At 45.4% G+C, this 23,309-nt stretch overlaps 1 protein-coding gene across 4 annotated transcripts in view; it reads right to left on the bottom strand.

Annotated features, from left to right (window-relative positions):
* Nucleotides 1-23,309, bottom strand: part of CHD1 (chromodomain helicase DNA binding protein 1) — a 105,591-nt gene that overhangs the window by 35,353 nt on the left and 46,929 nt on the right. For all 4 annotated transcript variants that reach the window (XM_068247477.1, XM_068247479.1, XM_068247478.1 and 1 more), the window contains 6 exons: nt 18,937-19,037; nt 16,844-17,022; nt 6,803-6,936; nt 3,936-4,152; nt 1,463-1,552; nt 2-192 (listed from right to left, as the gene is read on the bottom strand). In XM_068247477.1, coding sequence (XP_068103578.1) covers nt 2-192; nt 1,463-1,552; nt 3,936-4,152; nt 6,803-6,936; nt 16,844-17,022; nt 18,937-19,037 — 912 coding nt within the window. The remainder of the gene's footprint in view (nt 1; nt 193-1,462; nt 1,553-3,935; nt 4,153-6,802; nt 6,937-16,843; nt 17,023-18,936; nt 19,038-23,309) is intronic.

The raw sequence follows: 23,309 nt of genomic DNA, 5'->3' as shown, positions 1-23,309 counted from the left end.
CTTCTCAGGCATGATGAAGTGAAGCAGCGACCACAGCTCTTTGAGGGAATTCTGCAATGGTGTTCCAGTGATCAGAAGCCGATGGTTAGACTTGAAGTCTATCAGGGTTTTATACAAAAGAGAATCATCATTCTTCAACCGATGAGCTTCATCAACTCCTATAAAAGCCCAGTTCACACCCCCTAGAAAAGACTGAAAGAAGACAATGCTGATATTTGACTCTGCTGACCCTAAGGCATTACTTGTACACAAAACAATTCAATAAGTTAAATAGGCAAGTTGGAGTACAGACAGCGGAAAATCACAACCACAGCGCAATAAAACAAACACACACACAAAAGGCACGATCAAGAGAAAAATGAAAATTCCAATAATCAGCAAATCTGGAAACAATAGTTTCTGAAAATGTAGATTTATAAATATGAACTTTAGATTTGTCTAAAAGCAGGAGGCATCCTGCTGCAAGAACAGCAGAAGTTGCAACAGGGATCATCTGAGTTAAAGCAGATCCGAGATGAAAAACTATCTATGACAAGTAACTTGTCCATACATCTTATCTAAAGTTTAGATAGTTTACACAGCAAATCTAGCTGCAAACAGCTTCAACAGTTTATGATTATTTATTCCTGTAATACAATGAGAGAGGCCATGTTCTGTTTGTCACATTACACACAGGCAAGCTAATCTGCATCTCCAGCCCTCAGCCCGTGAAAACTTCTCTCTCTCTCTCTCTCTCTCTCTCTCTCTCTCTCTCTCTCTATATATATATATCTACATGAAAGGAACGCAATTATGCAATGAGCAAAAGTTTATCTCGGATCCACTTTAAAATAATCCATACATGATCACAGAAGAGCAAACAATGTCAGGGGTCACCAGCACTCATGCTACATTGTTACTCAGAATAGGTTTAACAAAAATCTTGCATGTGTACACAACTTTCGTTCTAAAAGAGATTACTATTTGTCATGGTTTAATTCTCTAGAATGTTATATATTTATTGTTGATATCACAGTGTGTTTAATAATATGAGACAATATGTATTATAAAATGAAAAATAAAGAGTCTATAAAAAAATAAAAGTGGGATTTGGGATGCTGTAATTTCTACTGTTTTGTCTATCTATACAGAGTTATACCATGCCTTAATCTTTGCATGACATACAGGTTACAGGTTTAAGTTGGTTTTTTCCTTTAAGGCTTTTGCAAATTCCTTTGAGTGAAGGTTTTATACCATTTATCACCACTGTTGTAATCAACTCCTGATGTAACTGTTTCAATGACACTACACTAAAACAATGCAATGTTTATTTAGGTCTCCGGAAATCAGTATAAATGTAAAAACTGCATGTCTGCAATCAGAAACATTCATACTATGCTCTGTAATGCAATAAAAAAAAGAAGTGAAAACCAAGCAGCATAAATAACTGTCTAGCAAAATAAACAAACAATTGCATACTTACTTTATCCTTTAGAAGGATCTCATAGGTCGTTAATAAGACATTGAATTTTAACCTCTTGGTTTGGGGGTGCATCCACTCATGCGTTCTAATCTAAAATATGAAAAAAAGTTAAATTAAAGCGAGTCTATGTAAATACATATCCCTGCAAGATTAACCACTGGACTATTTACATCAAAGATTTTGTGACTTAATGTCCCATTTCTGTGACTGAAGTAACATATTAACACTTTTCAAAGTGACTAGGGGGAAATACAATATAGTCTAACGTAATGTTTAATTCTTTTACGTAGGATCGGTTTTTCAAAATGGCTACGTACAAATGTTATATTCTGCTATCTGACCACCACTAATGCTTGCACAGCGTTTGAATGAGCAAGACGAACATCCCAGACAGCTGTTTTATGTAATCATGTTTGGAAGTGGGCTCAGCTTGCAGAAGCCTCCACAGACTCACTCAGAAATGAAACTAAAGGGTAAACGTGGCAAATATTTCCCTCTTCAAAAACCAATTTCCAAAGGGTGAGTTTATTACAAGTAGCATAGCAACTTATTCAAAGAAACGCTTATGTAAGTGGACTGGCAGCAGAAAAAACTAAAAGTCTAAACAGTGGTGTAACACTTTAATGTCAGACTGTTTTCAGCAGTATATATGACAGGAATAATGACAAGTAAGGAGGACAATAAAAAGAGTTTTAAAAATCCGAACACTTTGGTCCCGTGTTATATCACATTTTTTCCAAAGTTTGTCCTAGGTGATATTTTCACGCCTCATTAATAAAACACATTTAAAGCCACCTGCAAGCAAGTAAATAATAATATTGGCAGTACCTTTTCACTTACTTTTTTGAAAAAGTATCTCCTAGGAAAAATGTGAATAAGGGCTATTGTGTATAGGGTAGAATTTTTTTTTCTGCTGTTCTGTGCAACCATTTGCTGTACTCATCTGATCTGACTCGGGAGCAATTTACTAGGAAAATTTTTTTTCGAAGCCCTGCAAGTTAAGAAATCTAAGTGTAACAGGACCGCGCTGTTTGATATCTATGCCCTGTTTTGATGGCCATCTGGCTGCCAGAGCGCAGATTTCAATACATGGATGCCGCGCGTTCTCGCTGCTTTTGTCGCCCCCGACGATCTTGCTGCTGTTTCCAAGCCGCAGCTCACGTGCTCTGCCGTCTCTATAACTGCAGAGCCCTGTGAGCGGTCCAGTCACCGATTTCATTGGCTGCTAGCCCTGTCTATCAACGTAAGCAGCTCCCATTGGCTTACATTGATAGGCAGGGTCAAGAGCCAACGAAAGCGGCTCCTCCAGCTCACAGGAACTCTGCCATCAGAGACGGCAGTGGGTGGCCCAGGTTCCCAACGTGCGGCGGCGACATCGTGTATGTGCGGCGATTCGTTCCGTCGTTTCTGGTACCAGCGGTCTCTGGTCCTTAACGGGCAAGAGATCGCTGGTACTTAAGTGGTTAACTCAGCAATCACTTCAGTTGAGTAGTTTGGAGGCCAGCAGAAAGATTCATATTCCAAGGGCACAAGTGCCCTGAAACGCTGGTGGAAAAAATGCACGGATGTAGGAAGGGACTGTGCTGAAAGTTAAGGAGGAATAATGGTTTAAAGGTATCTGAACAGTACATTTTGAGGTTCATTAACTGTGTGGGCTTTTGTGGTGCAGCCAGCATTTATTTACCTCCGCTTATAAGCCTCCATATCTTCTATACCCCCCCCGCCACAGAACCATAGGTTCCCACTGCCATATGTCCCTGACCGTGCAAAGAGTTCAGGGGATGCACAATTCCCACCAGGAGATGAAGTTCCCATTGATGTGGTTCCATCAAATATATGTAGGTTCCATCACAAAAGCCCACACAATTAACAAGTCTCCTTAGGAGGAGGTACATTTAATAAAAGTTTTAAAGAAAACCTGTACTGAAAAAAAAGTTCCCTTGGGGGGTACTCATCTCAGTTGGAGGAAGCCTCTGGACCCTATCGAGGCTTCCCTGTCCTCCTGTGTCCCACGGCGGTCTCGCTGCAGCCCCTGGAACGCACAGGCGACAAATCCGACAGCCTGTGCAGTATTTACCTTTTCGGCTCCAGCGGGGGCGCTGTTGCGGCTCTTCTGACGGAGATAGGCGAGAATAGCCAATCTCCGTCGGGTCCGCTGTATTGCGCAGACGACTTGCGCCTGCGCAGTAGAGTGACCCGACAGATCGGCTATTTTTTGCCATCTCCGTGGGAAGAGCGGATACTGCGCCTGCGCTGGAGCCAAAAGGTAAATATTTACATCGACGCCGCTCTTTTTTCATTACAGATTTTCTTTAAAAATGTACTGCACAGATCCCTTAAAAGTCTCTCCCATTTTAGCTTTTGTTTCACTTTACCAAAATAGCAAACATCCAGGGTGGCATAGGAACCTTTTTACAAAACATACAGTAAAAGGCAACAATGATAAAGGATTTTATATGGAAGGCTGACATACCACATTCCTGCTATTAATATCACCCAAGTACACAACAGCATTCATGACAGGAGCCCAGATCTGAATCTCTCGTTGCCAGGAGGTTAATGTAGAAAGGGGAACAACGATCATAAAAGGTCCATAGAGCTGATGTTCATGGAATAAATAATGTAAGAAAGAAATAGTCTGAATGGTTTTTCCCAATCCCATCTCATCCGCCAGAATACAACTGTTTCCTCTGCAAAGAAAAAAAAGATAGTCCGATCACTTTGGCACAATACATCAGAGCTACTCAAACACCTCTCACACATTAGGAATTTCACTTTGTACAGCTCAACATATTATAAAGCAGGGGTCTCAAACTCGCGGCCCGCGGGCCATTTGCGGCCCTCGATACAATATTTTGTGGCCCTCGCCGGCAAAAGCTTCCTTATAGTTCGCTTCAGTGCTCCAAAGTAATCCGCCGCATCCCCGCCGCTAAACGAGGGCCGCAGAGCCCCCAAATTGCCCGGGGGGCAATCCGCCGGCATTTCCTGGAAGGGGCAGAGCTTTCAGCTTCAGCTCTGCCTTTCCTGACGTCAATCGCGGCGCATCGCCGCCTCTCCCCGCCCCTCTCTGTGAAGGAAGAGTGAGAGGGGTGGGCAGAGGCGGCGATGCGCCGCCATTGTGAAATTCCTTATGCGGCCCAGCCTCATCCTGACTTTGCCTCCTGCGGCCCCCCAGGTAAATTGAGTTTGAGACCCCTGTTATAAAGCATTTATTTATTATATCAGCCTTAAACAGCCCCTTGAGTGGTAATGTACTTTTACCACTAACCATAAAGCTGTGCAACTCAATACAAGTAGTGAATGGGGTCAAGCATCCAGTGGAAAAAACTGCTGCTAGATTTGTTTCTTAGCCCACCATACTGCACTGGTGTGAAAAGGCACTACAGATTTGAAAAGAAGAGCACAGCCCGCACTGCCAAGAGTAAAGCCATGAGTATAAACAAACTTTTACAGCATGATAGCATTCCCAAGCTTCTCCCTGCAAGCTTCCCTTTCATTTTTGCTCAGCACCATAAGACAGCATTGTGAAACAGCTGTATTACAGATAACATTGTTTTCTACATATCCACCCAATGTTCAGCCAGAACATTATTTAGCCTTCACCGAGTGCTCTTGTTCTCTAGCCACTGCATTCATTGCACCTGTATCTGACCTGTCCTGCTCTACTGGATACAGTGATAGCCAAATTCTGCAGCAGCTACTTGGGCATTACTGGGGCCCAACTACACATAGAGTGAGGTTGTAGGGCAGCCTCTAGCTCATGTAGAAGCTTCCCTTGAGTGACCATTTCTATTTTACTGGAAGGACAAAAAAATATCCAACAGTGGCACAAAGAGGCTGCTTTATCCGCACTGCAGGACCCGGGAGGGAGACGCGGTTGATCCAAAGCCTGGTCCCCGCTAAGAAGGACAAAAGCATGCTAGCTGGGAAACCTGTACTGGGTTCTTCCCAGAATGCAAGCCAGGTAGCTTCCAAAGAGAAACTGGGCAATTGTATAGGCCCCCCGGTATCTCCCCCCCCCCCCCCCCCCCCAATTGCAGTGCTAGTCAGAAAGGTTACAGGATGTTGCTGTGGCTTTCCGGGACCAGGTCTGCCCTGCTGAGCAATTGGGGACAGCATCAAGCCTATGGCACTCTCACAGTTTGGCATCATGGCAGGGAGTACCCCTGGTCCAAGAAGTTCAAATGTACAAAGGCCTCTATCAGATCACTGTAACCGGTTTCTTTATTAAAAAAAAAAAAAAACAAGCGGAGATTAACCTCTCTCAGTAAAGCTGCATTACCCTTACAAGGCTGTTAGGGCCTGGGGCCCACTGACGCAGTTGTGTCCGCTTTTCAGTTACACTTCAATGTTACAGATGCTGAAAAGCGGACAGAAGTGGACACAACTGCATTAGTGAGCTCAGGCCCTCACTCTCACCTATTTGAAATTCAATGTTTGTAACTGCCATTTTTTGTTAGCAGAAACTTGTGAGGAAAATATTCCAGTTCCAGCTGCAGGGCTTCACAAAAACTGGGAAATGCTTTCCTCTTCCATCAAACAGCAGACACAGATAAATGGCTGATCAATCTACAAGTTTGTATGGAAATAAAGGAGTCACAAAAGATATAGGACTTTTGTTTAAAACTAAACTTCTGAAGAAAAGTTTTAGTTTAGTTTAAGGACCCTTGAAGATTTTGCCGCAGTCTCATCGCAGATGAACAGATCAAAAGAATTTCTAGCATGTCCAATCTGCTTCTGATTGAGAAAGTGATTGATTTTGAGATCAGTACTGCACAAAATCTCTTTCTCAATCGGGAAGCCTTGAAGTGAACGGGTTCAAAATTAATAATTACCCTGCAGAGAGGGAAGCATCAGGATTGTTTTAGAGGCTTCCCTCAGTGGTCCGCAGTGTCCCTCAGTGGCCACACGGCTCCTCTTCCGCATTCATGGCCACGCATTAGAAGATTGAGCCGCAGTCTCCATGCCACTACGCATGCGTGTTCAGCCGGCTTTTGCGTGGCCATGAATGCGGAAGAGGAGCTGCGCAGCCCCGATAAAATTAGAAACAATGCATTGTCGTTAATCTTCAGCAATGGGGGACAGAAAACCACCGAGGGAAGCCTCAATAGGATCCTGAGGCTTCCCTCTCTTTAGGTATTTAATTTTGTGCACCCAGCTTCGGCTCGAGTACACTAACATCTGGCAAATCCGTAGCACATTTGTATCTAAAAGCGAAAGTAGTGGAGACAAGATATCAGCTCCAAACATGCTTGCTGTCCAGAATTTCACCGTAATCTAGGATAGGTAGTTCATGTCTTGCTGCATACCAAAGGCAGGAAAAAAAAAAGTCATACTTACTTGCACCACGAGTGAGCAAGCCAGTTTAAGCCATTGAGCTGATAGTCCCTTAGTTCCAGCCCCAACCCATCGTTGCCTCCAATATATGGTGGCTGCTTCTTTAGGGCTACAAACCTTGGCCTCATTTTTAAAACCTGTAAAACATTTCATTCACAGAGGTTACATAAATCATGCCACAAGAGCAAGAAAAAAAAAAACAAGAAAGCGGCTACAATGAAAAGGATGGTTTACTTGCTGATAATCTAGATAGAATATAGTTATAAACGGCAAGGAAAGTAAGAACGCCTTGTGTGCGATACTAACCCCACAATACAATACACAAGGAGATAGAAGAATATGCTTAATGGTCTTTCCTCAAAATCATCTAACATACTTACATTAATACCAGATAATCCTAACATAGGAACCTTCTACATCTTACAAAAAATACACAAAGAAGGAAAACCAGGTCCAACTATCATCTATGGCAGGGTTTCTCAAACCTGTCCTTGTGACTCCCCAACGGTGCATGTTTTGCAGGCAGTCTCACCTATGCACAGGTGGGGTTATTTGTGCTTCAGCTAGGTGGATTCCATGTAACAGACAGTAATTACCCCACCTGTGCATAGGTGAGGTTGCCTGCAAAACATGCAATGTTGGGGAGTCACGAGGACAGGTTTGAACACTGATCTATGGTTTCGAGACACTAAAGCTGGGAATACACAATGAGATTTTTCAGTGGTTTTACTGTCCAATCTATTTCTGATCGATTTTCTTATCAATTTCCATTCACTTCTACGAGAAATCGATCAGAAAATCAGATCGGACATGTCAGAAAATATCTATCGAACCATGCTGAAAAAACGTATGGTGTATTCCCAGCATAACAGCTTTTTACTTCAGATAACATCTGGAAATATGCCTCAAGAATGGGACTAGATCCCTGAAATCTTGCATAATTTAACTTTATCAGTTCACATCTGCAAAATGAGCCAAAAGGATCCGGTGAGCGGATCCGGTCTCCGATTCACCAGATCCGGATGGCTCAGTCCGTTGCTCAGTTCACATGTGAAAACTCATCTGATCACTGATTGATCGTATCCATTTTCATTCAGCATATACATAGCTAATCTTCTGCAGCAGCCGGCGGTAGAGGGTTCCTCTTCTTCCGCTGTGACTACACAGCGCGCCATGTGACTAGTCACATGACGCGGAAGACGACGCAAGCCTCTACCGCTGGCTGCTACGGAAGATTATGTACAAACCCTCCCTAGCACACCCACTCGGCTGCTGCACCCTCCCCTCACGTCGCTAGATGTGCGTCGGCCCATGCCCCCATCCCCCGTGGAACGGTCCGTTTCTTCACTAGTGTGAAGGAACAGTCCGTTTCCCATTGCCCCCAATGCTGCTGCATTTTTGTCCGGATCCGTTCTGTTAAGCGGTCCGGAAAATTAGGGCCTGCAGCAATTTTTAGGCCCGGGGGACCGGAACGTATCCGTACCAACGGACGCACGTGAATGGATCCATAGGTTAACATTGGATCCATTCACATCCGTTTTATTTGTACAGTATACGTTCCGGTAAAAACCGCTAATGTGAACCGGGCCTTAGCCATTAAAAGGTACGTTTACAAAAACCTGTTTTTCTATATTCCTGTATGTTTCAGCATATAGGTTGAGGGCAAAACTCAAGGGAAAAAAATAAATAAATAAAAAATGCTAAACACGGTGCATCCATAATGCAGGGGCATTTTACACAGACGACCAGACCCCCCCCCCCCCCCGTCTTTATTCCAGCTACACAACTGACTACACATCCATCTAACGGCAGGCTCTTACCAATCCAGTGATGTGCTTAAGTCCTCCGCTGCTGTATACAGCCGATTCCACCAATGTATACACTTCTCCTGCATGGCCTCCATACTTCTGGGTTCACTGGTGCCCTCTAGCTGAGCACATCATGCATGCCCTGGCGCTATGAACCCGGAAGGATGGAGGCCACGCAGGACGAGTGTATACAGCGGCAGAGATGGCGTGTGACACCGGATGGGTAAGAACTTGTGAAGGTGGGGTGGTAGAGGACAGGACACACCAGGCCAAACCTTCAGCATATAAGATGCACTGACACTTCGGGGAGAAAAAGTGTGGCTTATATGCTGAAACATACGGTATATACAGTATTTTAATGTCAGTTTTACTGAATCCCCATTATGGTTTCACTATTACAATTCCCCATTTGATCTGTGATCCCCTTGCTTTATACAGATCTCCCCAATACTCTAATGGTCCCCCATATGCTTCCTTGGTGGTCTAGGGCCCCACCCCATGTTTCCTTGGTGTTCTAGTGGTCCACATACACTTCCCAAATGTTTAGTGGCCCCCCCCCATATATTTCCCTGGTGTCTAGAAGTCCCCTACACATTGTCCTGGTGTGTAGTGGTATAGAATACCTTCCTCCAGTGTCTAGTGGTCCCCTATATATTTTCCCCTGGTGTCTAGTGCTTAAGCGGTTTTCCTTGGTGCCCAGTGGCCCCCTTTATATTACTGCCTGGTGACTAGCTATTAGCGTTATATTTTTTTCCTTGGGGTCTAGTAGTCCACTATATATTTATCCCTTGTGTCTAGTGGTCCTTATAGGCTTCCTTGGTGTCGAGTAATCTCCCTTGCAGCACTATACGCAGAGATCAGCAGCAAGAAGAGGTAGGTATTACTCACTTCCGAGTTCCAGCAACAAGCAGCTCCCCTCTTGCTCAGGACAGCATCCAGCCTGGTACTGTCACAAGTACCTGTCCCTGCTTGATGACATCATCATGCTGGGAGCCGATACTAAAGGCAGTGTAATAGTGGATATCATCCTGTGGGGACCAATGATCGTCAAGGAAACAAGGAGAGGTAAGCCATCCTTTTTCCTGTGGGTGTGTTTAGTGACCACTACAATCATTGCTAAACGTAGTGATCACTTAAGCAGGAGCCAAATCGGCATGGCTCCTGATCAGTGCAACGAGATGTCAGCTGTCAAATGACAGCCGAATCTCCCGTTGGGTGCGCATGATCCGAATCCCCCATACTGGGTGCACACGATTGTGGTGGGAGTGCATGAACGCGGCCTAGTGAAGCCAATAATTACTCTTTCCAGTAACTGGATTTCCACTTCGCTCCACCAGGAGATTACCCCCACCCATCCCAGGGACAGGAAGAACAGAACAAAATGTAAACACCACATCCTACATCAGTGTTTTGAATATCACCTGTATGAGTAGGAGACTTACCGTTTGTACATAAGTGGGTTGCCTCCACCTGTCGTGGAGGCTTGGTGGAAATCCAATTACCAGTAAGAGTAATTATTGGCTTCCACTTGCCTCTACGGCAGGTCCACTAGGAGATATAAAATATTACCTCACCTCCTGGCCACAAAAGCAGCATAGGGGGCGATATACAGGCTGGGAACGCGAACAATCACTCGCGTTCCCATGCCTGTCGGCCGGTGACGGCGAAACCGGAAGTCGTCGCCGGCGGGTCCAGAAGCATCGGACCGGAGCTGCGAGGGCACCGATCGGCTGCAGGGGGCTGAGGTAAGCCCCAGGTGAGTTAATCTAATTTTTTTTGGTAGGCTTTAGGTTCACTTTAAGTCCTTTATGGATATTTGATACAAAGGCTCAAAAGTAAACTGAGTAATATAATTTATAACTACATTTAGATCCCAAGGAGGGACAGCAGGTTTCTTCACCACGGACTTTCTTTTAACCTTTTAATCAGGGAATTCGAAGTAAACGGAACATCAAAGTATGCACCCAGAGCTGCTAGCTGAACTTTAAAGGTGTTTTAAACCCATATCTAGGCCTTTCTGCAGGAAATCTAGAATATTGGGAATTGAAAAATTAATAAGATTTTCCAGATTATTTTTGTTAAACCGTTCCAGATTCTTAAATAAAAATTGTAGAGGTGACAGGTTTCCTAGCATGAAGCAAAGTTTCAATAACTCTTTCTGATAGACCTCTGTTTAGTAGTAGGTGCCGTTCAAAAGCCTTCATGTTCAGACTGGCCACTGTAGGACGTTATACTTGTCCTTCAGAAGCAGATCTGATATTGGCAGGATCTTCTACCACCAGGGAGAGTAACGGTGGATACCAAGCCTTTTTTCGGCCAGTTCGGAGCAATCAGGATTATTGTGGCCTGATCTTACTACCTTTTGCAGAACCCTTCCTATTAGTTTTGAGAAAAGGCCTACTCTCTCTCCAGTCCAGCAGGAATGCGTCCACATGTTCTGGGGAAGCCTCTGGGGTTGAGGGAGCAGAATCTGGGAAGAAGAGCATTGTCCCAGGTAGCAAAACAGGTCTATGGATGGAAGACCCCATTTGTTGTAAATCATCCTGAATACATCCTTGTTCAGACACCAGTTGCTCTGAAGTAGTTGGAGACTCAACTAATCTGCTAGAACATTGTCCTTTCCTTTGAGGTGAACAGATTTCAAGGAAAGAACCTTGTTCTCTGCCCAACTGAATATCTGGAGTGAGAGAGAGAGAGATCAGAGGTGGACCGTAAGTCCCCCCTTGCTTGTTTATGTGAGCAACAGACGTCCGATTGTCTGACTGGATGATCACATTTCTGTCCAATAGCAGATTTTCCCATTTCTGAAGAGCCTTCCAGATCACAAGCAATTCACTGTGGTTTAAGGAGAATGTTTTCTCTAGGAGAGACCACCTGTCCTGTATATAATACTGTTCCAGATGCGCTCCACAACCCCAGAGGCTTGCGTCTGTTGTGATGACTAGTGGATCTTGAGCTATCCACTTTATGCCTTTCAGCAAGTTTGGATGATAAGTCCACCAGTTTAGGGAGAATCTCACTGGGTCCAACAAGCAGATCATTTTCTCTAGATCTTTCTGTTTGCCTGACCATTGACACAGGATTGCCAGTTAAAATACCTTTCCTGTGCCCAAGCTACTGCTGGGATACAGGCTGAAAATTTTCCCAGGAGACACATAGCTTGCCTTACTGAGACAGACTTTGCTCTCAGAAATGACTGTGTACCGTATTTTTCACCGTATAAGATGCACTTTTCTCCCCCAAAAATGAGGAGAAAGAGTCCCTGCGTCTTATACGGCAAAGGCAGGGAGTCCCCGACTTACGAACGCCCGCCGATACGAACCGCGACCTGTCGTCGAGGATTCCCTGCCTGTGCGTCCTGCTGTGGCCGTCTCCTCCCCCCCCCCCCCCCGCTTGCCTCTACCCCCTCCTCATGTCCCCCCGTGTGTCCTCTGGTCCCCCCTGTGAGAGAAGCGGCAGCAGCTTACCTCCTCCATCTTGCCTGCGGCGATTGAAGACATCCGGCTTCTGTGGGCGGCTTCCTCTAGTGCCGGCTTGTGATGACGCGTCATTACAAGCCGGCACTAGAGGAAGCCGTCCACAGAAGCTGGAGGTCTTCAATCGCCGCGGGCAAGATGGAGGTGGTAAGCTGCTGCCGCTTCTCACAGAGGAGGGACCGGAGGACACACGGGGGACCCGAGGACACCAGAACGAGGGGGTAGAGGCAAACGGGGGGGGGGGGGGGGGTGTTGCAGACAGCAGGACACATGGGGGCAGACAGCAGGACACATGGGGGGGGGGGAAGACATTGGGACGCAGGAGGACACCATTTGGGGGAGGACACCATTTGGGAGAGGTCACGTACAAGAAGCTCCTGAAATATGGATGCACCAGGTTTCTTTTTATTTTTTCTTGGTTTTTGGCCTCTAAACCAAGGTGCGTCTTATTTTCCGGAGCATCTTATACGGCGAAAAATACGGTACTCTCGATTAGAGGATCCACTTTCTTTTTCGGCAAACAGGAGATCTGTAGAGTTGAATCTATCGAGACTCCCAGAAAAAAATTTTCTGTCCCGGAATTGCATCGGATTTCTGTAGGTTCAGAATTATCCCAAGTCCTTCAGAGCTCCAAGCACAAACAGAATATGGTCTTGGAGAGTCTCCCTCATTTTCGTAGCTATCAGAAGATCGTCTAGATAAGGAACTAGAATAATCTTCTGCATTCTCAAAAAGGCTGCTACCTCTATCAATCTTTGAGAAGATCCTGAGAGCGCTTGAAATCCCACGGGAGAGCTTTGAATTGCAGATGAAGGACCTGGGATTGAATCTGAACTGCTGCTCTCAGGTACTTCCAGTGCCTTGGATGTATGGGGACATAGTAGTATGCATCCATAAGGTCTATGGAGGCCATGAAATATTTTTTCCCCAGAAGAAGAATCGTGGAGCGGATAGATTCCATCGGGAATCTTTTGTATTTTACATACTGATTTAGAAACTGAAGACTGATATTGCGAAAATCACCATTCGGTTTTGGAACCAGGAAGAGAGTGGAATACAATCCTTTCTCTTTCCTGCAAAAGGAACTTCCTCCACAACTCCCTTCTGGAACCAAGACCCCACAGCTTTTTGCATTGCCGTTTGCTGAACTGAGCACTGGAGAGAGCTAGTTACCCTGAATGATCTTGGGGGAATTCGAGTAAAATTTTGTAACCATTTTTGATAGTCCAGCAGATGTACCTGTTTGTTTGTTTTTTTAAATTGCCATGCTAGAAAAAAGTTTTTGCCTTGCCATTTCTTTCCAGATTCTGTTTTTCAAAATGTTCCCAAAGAAATGAATTATTTTTGGAAACCAGTTTTTTCTTACTGGCTGGAAAACTGTCTTTTCTGCTGCTCTGTCTAACGCAGTTTCCAGAGCAGAGCCAAAAAGTAATTTTGCCTTCAAAAGGGAGGCCAAAGTTTATTTTTGGCCATAGCATCACCATCCCAGTTTTTTAGCCACAGGAACCTTCTGGCCAAGTTAATGCCAAACTCCATGCAGAGATTCTAACTGCTTCACTAGAAGCATCAGCAAGAAACTTTGCTGCTAGTCTTAACGTCACAACCGTCTATATTCTCAGTTTGAGACCCACTTTTCCAAAGAGCTTGCAGCTCCTGCAACCAAATACCGTATATGCTGGCGTATAAGGCGACTGGGCGTATAAGACGACCCCCCCAACATTGCCAGTTAAAATGTAGAGGTTGGGGTATGCTCGCCGTATAAGATTACCCCATAATAGGAGTGTCAGGGTGCCGGGTGTCAGGCAGAGCTGTAATTACCTTATGCTGCAGTCATCCGGTAATAAAAAAGATAGATCACGCTCTCAGTTTAAAATTAACTTGTTGTAACAGCTTCTTGCGAGCAGCCGCTCGCGCGGTTAGCAGTGCAGCTTCCTGCGTCCCTTGCCTGGTGACGTGTGCGCTCCACTGATGAGGATCACGCAGGAAGAGATTGCCGGGCTGTATTGTGGCGCGCACATGTCACAAGTCAGGTGACGCCGGAAGCTGCACTGCTACCCGCGCGAGCGGCTGCTCGCAAGAAGCTGTTACAACAAGTTATTTTTTAAACTGAGAACGCGATCTATCTTTCTTATTACCGGATGACTGCAGCATAAGGTAATTACAGTTCTGCCTGACACACGGCACCCTGACCAGTCCTGACATTCTGACACTCGGCGTATAAGACGACCCCCGACTTTTCAGAAGATTTTTCAGGGTTAAAACTTTGTCTTATACGCCGGTATATATGGTAGTTAAGTACCTAGCAGTGCAAGTGGCTGCTAGATTACGTGGCAAGTGAGGCTGAAACACCCTCCCATTATTTTTTTTTATTAGCGCCTCCATTTTCTTATCCAATAAATCTCTGAGGGTTCCCGTGTCCTCAAATGGAATTGGTGAATCTTTGGATAATTTTGAAATGGCCAAGTCTAATTTAGGGCATTTAGAAACTTCTTTTTATTAAAGGGATATAGTCTTTTAAAAAATGTATGAACAAAACTTTTTGTCTGGCTCTTTCCATTTGTTTTCAATCATTTCATGCATGGATTTATGAACTGGAAATACTAACCCTTTAGCAACCGTCTGTTCCAAATACATCACATCCTCAACTGTAGAAGGTTTCAGAACACCTGTCTGAATATTTAGACTACTTACACACTAAGACGTTGCGTTTTAGGGGACATTATGGTCGCATAACGTGCCCCTAACGCAACGCATGGTGGTGCGGGAGAGGACGTTAGAGTGAGCCGCGTTAGGTGGCTCTATCTGCATAAGGTCTCCCAGAGTGGCACTGATTGGCCGGCGGGACCACGTGATGCGGAGTGAGACACTCCGCATCACGTGGTCCCGCCGGCCAATCAGCGGCCGCCAGTGCATATTAAGTAGCCATGTGCGCGGCTACTGTAGCGGCATCTCCCCGCCTCCTCTCCGCCCCCCAATGAGCATGTGCAAACAGTCTAGAACGCACAGATGGCTGCACTTTCACTACAACGTGCAGCGTTACATGTAACGCAACGTGGGCACTGTGAACTGCCCACTTGTGTTACATTGCTGTGCGTTGGGGGAGCGTTACAGGCTGCACTAATGTGCACCAGTAACGTCCCACTGTGAAAGCAGCCTTAATGCAGATTATATAAATTCTAACCGTTCCTCTGACCAATCAGGGAGCAATTTAAATTTCCTTTTGAGGAGCTTCTGGGTGTCTCATCTTCCTGTCCAGAGGACCAACCAGCTGGCTCCGCTTACTCCGAAAAGGACCCTGAAACCCATGGAACCTGAAATGCTCTAGGAATATCACTAGCCTCCATAGGCTGAGATACCGCAGAGGTAGACGGTAAAGCAGAAGGAACATTGGCAGTGGAAAACTTTTCAGCCAGCTGATCTTGAAAAGCATGTCTTTAAACATGTCTGCACTTTCATGCTTTAACACCGATAAAATACAGGTATTGCACAAAGGTTTCGGATAGGATGCAGAAAGCTTCTTGTGGCAGATCCCACACGTTCTAGGTTCTGAGCCCTCAGGTAACTTTGCAGGCCTTGGGTTCTGAAAAAACACACTGAACACCCATTACTAGGCTGCATAAACCTTTAACTACACTTGCCGCTTCCTAGCCAGTGACAAGAGATCTTACCTGGTCTGAACTGGCTAGTGCGGCTGGGTCCCCGCCCTGAAGGGGGAAAGCTCCATGGTGTGTGCAGGAGGAGAGGCGGATCCTTTTGCAGCCTCAGATCTAACCTGCTCTGCCTCTCAGTGTCTATCTGATATAGAGGCTGCACAGCGCAGCATCCCATGTGGGCCATGGCCACCCTCCTTGTGCCGGAAGCCCTCTGTGGAACGCACGCCCACCGTAGTGCTTCCTACTGCGCTGTGGAGGAGCAGCTGCAAGCCACAGATTAGTGGTGCCTGAGCCCTTAATCCAGGAAGCCTGCCATCCCAGTCACAAAGCAGCCCCTGGGATCCCCAGACTCAGGTTCACCCGGGCAGGCAGCAGGAATCCCGACCCTCAACCTCTGGCCTCCCGCCAGGCCAGGAATTACATCCGTCCAGGGGACAGGAAGAACACTGAGGTAGGATGTAGGAGGTGGTGTTTATATTTGTTCTGTTTTTCCTGTCCCAGAGATAGGCGAGGTAATCTCCTGGTGGACCTGTCGTGGAGGGAAGTGGAAATCTACACTCAGGCAGAGATGGGACACAAAGGGTGTAGATTTTAGTAGGCTGCGTCACGAACTGGTTAATGACAAACCCTAGGCAAATAATTTACTTTAGGCTAATTTGATTTAAAATAACATGCATGACAACGTGTTATGTCTACACTTTAGTGCATTTAGCATTTCAACATAATTAGTCTGGTAGAACATGCAATGAAACCCCATTTACCTAGGCTTTATTTCAAATACACTTATCTTCTCTTTCTCTGTCCAAAAGGAATGCCATAGTGTAAAACAGTCAAATTAAGCTTGCACTCAGTGACTCTCTGCTGTGTTTGCTTTAGCCTCATTTTCTGGAATAAGTGGTCAAAGAACACTTTGGGATCTCATGGCACGATGACTAGTAAGCCTCCAGATGAAAGTGAATGTCTTAACCCTTTCTGACACTATTTTTAAGCAGGAGTTTGTAACAAATATTTATCGTGTGGCTAATCTGTTGGAGCAGAGGGAAAATCTGACTGACTCTGCTTTACTCAGAACCTCTCCCCCATATAGAAACCCCATATTTTTCTTACCTTGCACTCTTTAGAAGGGATCGTTTTGGACTGATTCCTGCTAAAGTATTCATCAATGTGTCCTTGAAACTTCTTAGCAATTAGTGCTCCATCTTCCCAACTGCACTCTGAGTATGGAAGACCTTGCCACTTGCAGAAATAATCAGGATATCCGGCGGCTGATTTCTGATTTGAATGGGCTGTTAAACAATACAAAATTTAGCAGTGTGACTTTTACTAATGCATACACTAGAAAGCCACAAGTACAAGATAGCTATGCCAAAGATACAGATATGAACTACGCTAGTATCAAGAATAAACTGTTGTATCCAGCAAGTACAATAAAATACCATTTATTACAAAATAAATACATTTGTTCTAATTTTGTTTGGTTCAAGTACGGTAATTAAAAAATGTGCATAACACATAACATAAAGCAGCATATGGTAACCAGGAAGCCTTTGTAATACTGATTTTAGGCTTTTGTACAGTAAACATGAAAAAGAAACCAAATCAGAAGAACCAAGTCATATGATCATAGCACAGCTCCATTCCACCCAACAAGTAAAACTACATTTTTAAGATTCACCGTAAAGTACCCGAGGTCTTCCTATAGTCTACCTATAGGTGCTAAAACATTAAACCTTTCTCCTGGTGAACGCTAAGTGCTTCAGAGTTGCAGCCACTAAATGCGCAGCCCACAGTTGACTAGAACATTAGGGAGCCATGCCCAAAGAAGTCTTACCATTTTACATACTGACTTGAGCCGGGATTCGAACCTTGGTCAAAGGTTCGGGCTCTACATAAAAGCCGGCACCTTTAACCAGGATCTTATCTGCCTGCATAGAGCATTCCCAGTCCTCAGAGATTGTCCCGTTGTTCAAGCTCCATCCTACAGTGACGTCCTGTGACCGGCTGTGTTTTTGGCCATTCTCAGAAAGGCTTCAGAGGTACTAGTGCCCCTGAGTGCTTCTTAAGACACGTGCTTCCTTCTGGGCATGCTAAAACCCGTATTCACATGTGCACTACATCTTCGGAGGTACTCGGGGACACAAGTTCTTCCAAAGGCTGCACGAGGGGGTTTTGCCCCAATTTAAGTACAAATGTAAATTTGCAAGCGGGAAAAGCCATGCAATTATAAAACGTTTAAACCCTGCCTCCGTTCCAATTAAATGTTTTAGAGGCAAAGACTAACTCTCTCTCTTGTAGTGAGTCTATACTTAAAGAGTAACTGTCAGGCTGCAAAAGCTAATTTAAACCTCTATTCTCCTGTGTTAAACAGTTTAGAAGGAAGCCAAAAAGGCAATACTGAAGTTAAAAATCTCTCTTAGTTTTGATGTGTGCTTATCAGCAAAGCTGTTAGACCCAAGCTCTTAAGAAGCCGAGAGCCGCATACCATACAGCAAAGCATTCTGGGGCCCTCCCCTCGGCTGCTATTGATAAGTTACAGGGCTCGTGTTACAAAAGCAGCAGCTCACAACATTGAAAAAACTCCCAGCAGAGTACACTGCAGGAGTCCGCTATTGTTCCTAGCCACATGGCTAATTAATATTCACTGCACAGTAGTGTTTTACATTACCGATCTTTTGTGTGAGTGAATCATCAGGAAGCAGGCAGGACATGACGACACATTTGGCTTCATAGGAGACAGACAAACATGGAACCTGCCATAAGCTGTCAGGAGCATCATTCTCTGCAAATACTATATAAAACTTCTGTGAAACCCAAACGTGGACAGTGAAATGCATATGTAATGTAAGTACAGCCAATGTTTAGCTACTGATATATGTGTTTATTTTCTCTGAGACCCTATACCTAACAGCTCCTCTTTAAACAGGCTAGAGGGACAACCAGATAGATATGGATCCAAAGGAGCTGATGATGATGAATCCACCTAGAGGGGTTTTTCTTTTAGCCAGTTGGCACACAATCCAAGCAGTATGGTGAAGAATCCACTCCATTCTGAAAAAGCAGAATTCTGAAAAGTTCCCTTATGTACCGTACTTTCCTAAATGTGATAACCACGTTACTTTCTTTCCTTAACTTCTATATACAGAATTTTACATGGAACAGCCTCCTATAATGTTCACCCTGATGTACAGTAGATTTGTTACCTATGATTCTCTCCACAAATTGATACTGCTTATGAAGGTCATCAGTAAGCTCCTGCTGACAATTGTAATACTCTACATCTTCTGGAGAAGCTGCTTTTAACCTGTAGAAGAAAAGTGGAAAACCATGTTTAATATAGAATAAAATCTTACTGTAATATATACAGTATTGACTTAACAACAGAGCAAAGTTTCATCCCTACGTTTGCTGAAATAATCTCTGTTGCACACTTGAATTTAGGGGGCAACTGAAACGAGAAAAATATGGAGGCTGCCATATTTATTTCTTTTTAAACAATACCAGTTGCCTGGCAGCCCTGCGGATGTATTTCACTGCAGCAGTGTCTGAATCACGCCAGTAACAAGTATGCAGATAATCTTGTCAGAAACACCTGATCTGCTGCATGCTTATTCAGGGCCTATGGCTAAAAGTATTAAAGGCAGAAGATCAGCAGGACAGCCAAGCAACTGGTATTGCTTAAAGGGAAATAAATATGGCAGCCTCTATATCCCTCTTGCTTCAGTTTTCCTTTAGGCATTGTTCACATCATAAAACGCAATCACTGATGCGTTTTTGCGGGCAATTTTTTGTTAGCGCCTCCCGGCGTTTATCTGCGTGTTAGGGATTTTTTGCAAAGCACTTTTCTAAGCGCTTTTGCAGAGCAATTTGTTTTTTTCACTTCCAGGAAGTGAACTCTTTGACCCGGAAAATAATAAATACAATGTATTTATTCTAAAAAGTGTTTGGAAAATCTCTACACACTTTGCGATTTCCTGATACCTTCCATCGCAATTCGCCCCAAAAATGGTTCAGGCAGCGTTTTGGTGAGCGGATCGGAATCGAACACGCTCAGATGTGAACCCTCTCATAGGGAATCATTGTACAAGAGCTTTTAGGACGATTTAAAAAAAAAGTCAAAATCGCCCTAAGTCTGAACAAGCCCTTACCCTGGGTCCCTGGGACGAGGGGGAGGGAAAACAAAAAACCTTCACAGCCTCAAAGACACCATAGATCTGGCCGGTCAAAATGTTAAGTGGCCGTATTACAGTGCCTATGTGCCAATTACAAAAAAGGATCATTCCGACGGCTCCTCCCTCCTCTCAGCAGTCTCACCTCTGGCAGCCGCAGGTCCAGTATCTCTACCCACCCTCTATCTCCCCTCGCACACCCAAGTTCGTCACCACAGGGAAGCACAGCAAGGAGCAGGCAGTGGGAACGCTGCAGACATTGCTTCTGCCAGCACCCGCTCTGCAGTGCCCACACATTGGAATGAAAGTGGTAGCACGAACCCCTGCTTCTTGCGGTACTTCCCCACGGTTACAAACAAACTTGTCGTAGTGTGGAACTGAGCGAGGGGAAGATACAGGGTGGGTAGGGATGCCCAATGCCAGTGGTGAGAGGAGGCGGCGGGGGAGGAGCCTGAGCCCCAGACTCTAATTGCCACTCCCTATTGGCCGACTACTTGAGAGAGAGGCGGGGGGAGGAGTTTCTGACATTGGCCGCTGTAACACGGCCACTTCGCATTTTGGTCGCCCAGAACACGAAGTGTAATTTAGACACAAAGATGGCAGAGCCCTTAACCAGTACACTATCCAGCCGCCTTCTCTCTTCAGTTGTAATTCATCATTACAATAGATAGGCCTCATATGGGGTTGATCCTCAATTACTGCATATACTCACATTTAAGCCTAATTTTTCAGTACAAAAAATGTGCTGAAAAGTTACCCCCTCTGCTTATATGCGAGTCAGTAGAGCAGAACGGATGGTGGAGCAGTTTTTGTTACTGGCAGAGGAGCGTAAGGATTGTGCACTAGTGATCCTGCTCTTGCCAGCTGCCTCCCTGCTGTTTCTGTGCTCCCCATCCCCTACAACATGGTGTGCAGAGTGCACTGCTCAAGACTACCTGCGTCCCCTGGCTTGTGGAGCGGAGCGGCAAGAAATGTGTCAGCGGTGCATTGAACAGGGTCACAGCTTTATCATTTTTGGGACATCTGGCGATGGGGAGATGGGCTGACTTGCACTAGGGGCACATCAAGCTACTGTGGAAGGTGCTATACTGGGTAGGGGGCTTTTCACTTTTCCCTGGTTTATAAGGGAAAAGTGGGTACCTCGGCTTATACGTGGGTCGGCTTATATGCGAGTATATACGGTACTGCAAAATAGTAATCACACGAGGCACTTAACATTTAAATGTCAAATCCAACATTTCATCACTGTTCACCATCATTAATGCTAGATACACACAATAAGATTTTCTGGCAGATTTACTGTATGAAGTAGAGAAGCAGCCGGCACCATCCAGTTCAGTAATGCTCTTCTATTGAAGTAAAAACATCTCAGCAAATAACAGCGACGTTTCGAGGTTAGCACCTCTTTATCAAGCTTATGCTGAAAGTATGTCACACATAAATCATTCAAACATAGGTTTATATACTAAACATGATTATAGGGCCACGATTTAGGGGTCGTCAGTAAGAGGAGAAAGAGAGCTTTAAAATTATATCCATCTTTCCATAGTTACATTGTATTACACAGGGCGACTTTTTCTGCTGAATGGAGCTGCTGACACTGGGGAAAGTGTCGTCCTGTGTAATACAAGTAACTATGGAAAGATGGATATCATTTTAAAGCTCTCTTTCTCCTCTGACGGCCCCTAAATTGTCGCCCTACACCTTTTAGTTTTCTCTATTTTCGCGATTGAAATCGCGGCCGCGGCAATTTCAATCGCGAAAGTAGCGAAAACTAAACGGCGTAGGGCGGCGGTTTATATATCATTGGAAAGAGGAGAAAGAGAGCTTTAAAATGATATGCACCTTTCTATAGTTTCTGCACTGCTCGGAGTCCCTTTAAATAAAAGGTAATAAATCCAGTTCTCTATTGAGTCCCCAGGGTTCCATTGTATCCAGCCTTTTAATCCAAAATGCCTCTCTCCAAAGTAGTCTCTTAACTCGATCACCCCCTCTCCTCAAAGGGGCCACCTGCTCTTAACTTAAAGGTTGCTGCCTCATAGGTACATTTAACCACTTGCCGACCAGGGGTGATTTGCCTGATCTGTGCTGCGTGGGCTCTCCAGCCCGCAGCACAGATCAGTATTATGCCAGGGCGATCAGACTTCCCCCCCCCTTTTTCCCCACTAGGGGGATGTCCTGCCGGGGGGGTCTGATCGCCGCCGGCCATCTGCGTTTTGCAGGGGGGGCTCCTCAAAGCCCCCCTCCGCAGCCATTTCCGCCCTCTGCCTCCTTACCTCCCTCCCTCTGTAATGCGCAGGACGGAGTTCCGTCCTGCGCATTGAAGGATAGGCTTCCGCCTATCAGATGCCGGCGATCCCCGGCCAATCAGAGGCCGGGGATCGCCGATCTGCCCTACGGCACTGCTGCGCAGCAGCGCCATATGGTGTAAACAGCGGGGATTTCTTCCCCGCGTGTTTACATTTTGCCGGCGAGCCGCGATCTGCGGCTCTCCGGCTGTTCACGGAGACACCCTCCGTGAACTGACATGGAAAGCGTTTCCATGGTAACCCGCCAATCGGCGTTAGCTGGTCGTCAAGAGGTTAAATGAAGTCCCTCCCATCCCTAGGCACCCACCTTGGTTAACCGCCGCGGCCCCTGCTGCCCGTCAATCACCACCACCTTCTCCTATCCATCCGCCCATAGCGGACCTGACAGGCAACTAGATGGGGTAGACGCCAGTGCGCCCGCGCTCATGTGTGGACACTATGCGTCCAGACGGGCAGATGGTGACGTAGGCGGCTAGAATATCCGCCATATGTCACACGGTAGGCGGGGGAGCGGTGGCGACCAATGGGAGCGCATGTATGGCGTCCATGTGGCATATTCGCACATACAAACAATGCGTCACAAAGTACGTATATATATAGCGTCCATGTGGCATATTAACATATGTGAACAAAGTATTTGGATCCATGCGACAACAAAGACACAAGAACTGCCATAAAGTCGCATAACATCCCACACTGTGTACACATTAAGGACAAATGGGTTGTGATCAAAACAATAAATAAACACAGTAGCGAAAACAGAAATATGGACATAACTGAAGGATGAATCAGGGAAGGGGGTCCATGAGTGCTTGGAATCAGTCCACAGGATTATTTTTGCGTAACAGCATTAAGTTGTACAGACAATATACTACTCCAGTATTAAGCTGGATACAATGGAGCCCACCAGGAACAAAAAATTAAATAAAAGGTGATAAATCCAGTTCTCTATTGAGTCCCCAGGGTTCCATTGTATCCAGCCTTTTAATCCAAAATGCCTCTCTCCAAAGTAGTCTCTTAACTCGATCACCCCCTCTCCTCAAAGGGGCCATCTGCTCTATAACCATGAATCTTAGTTGGCTCACGTGGGGTTTAGCC

The sequence above is a fragment of the Hyperolius riggenbachi genome, chromosome 1 (genome assembly GCF_040937935.1).
Source record: "Hyperolius riggenbachi isolate aHypRig1 chromosome 1, aHypRig1.pri, whole genome shotgun sequence".
Taxonomy (NCBI): Eukaryota; Metazoa; Chordata; class Amphibia; order Anura; family Hyperoliidae; genus Hyperolius; species Hyperolius riggenbachi.
The sequence above is the reverse complement of the archived record's forward strand: the minus strand, read 5'-3'. Positions and strand labels throughout refer to the sequence as shown.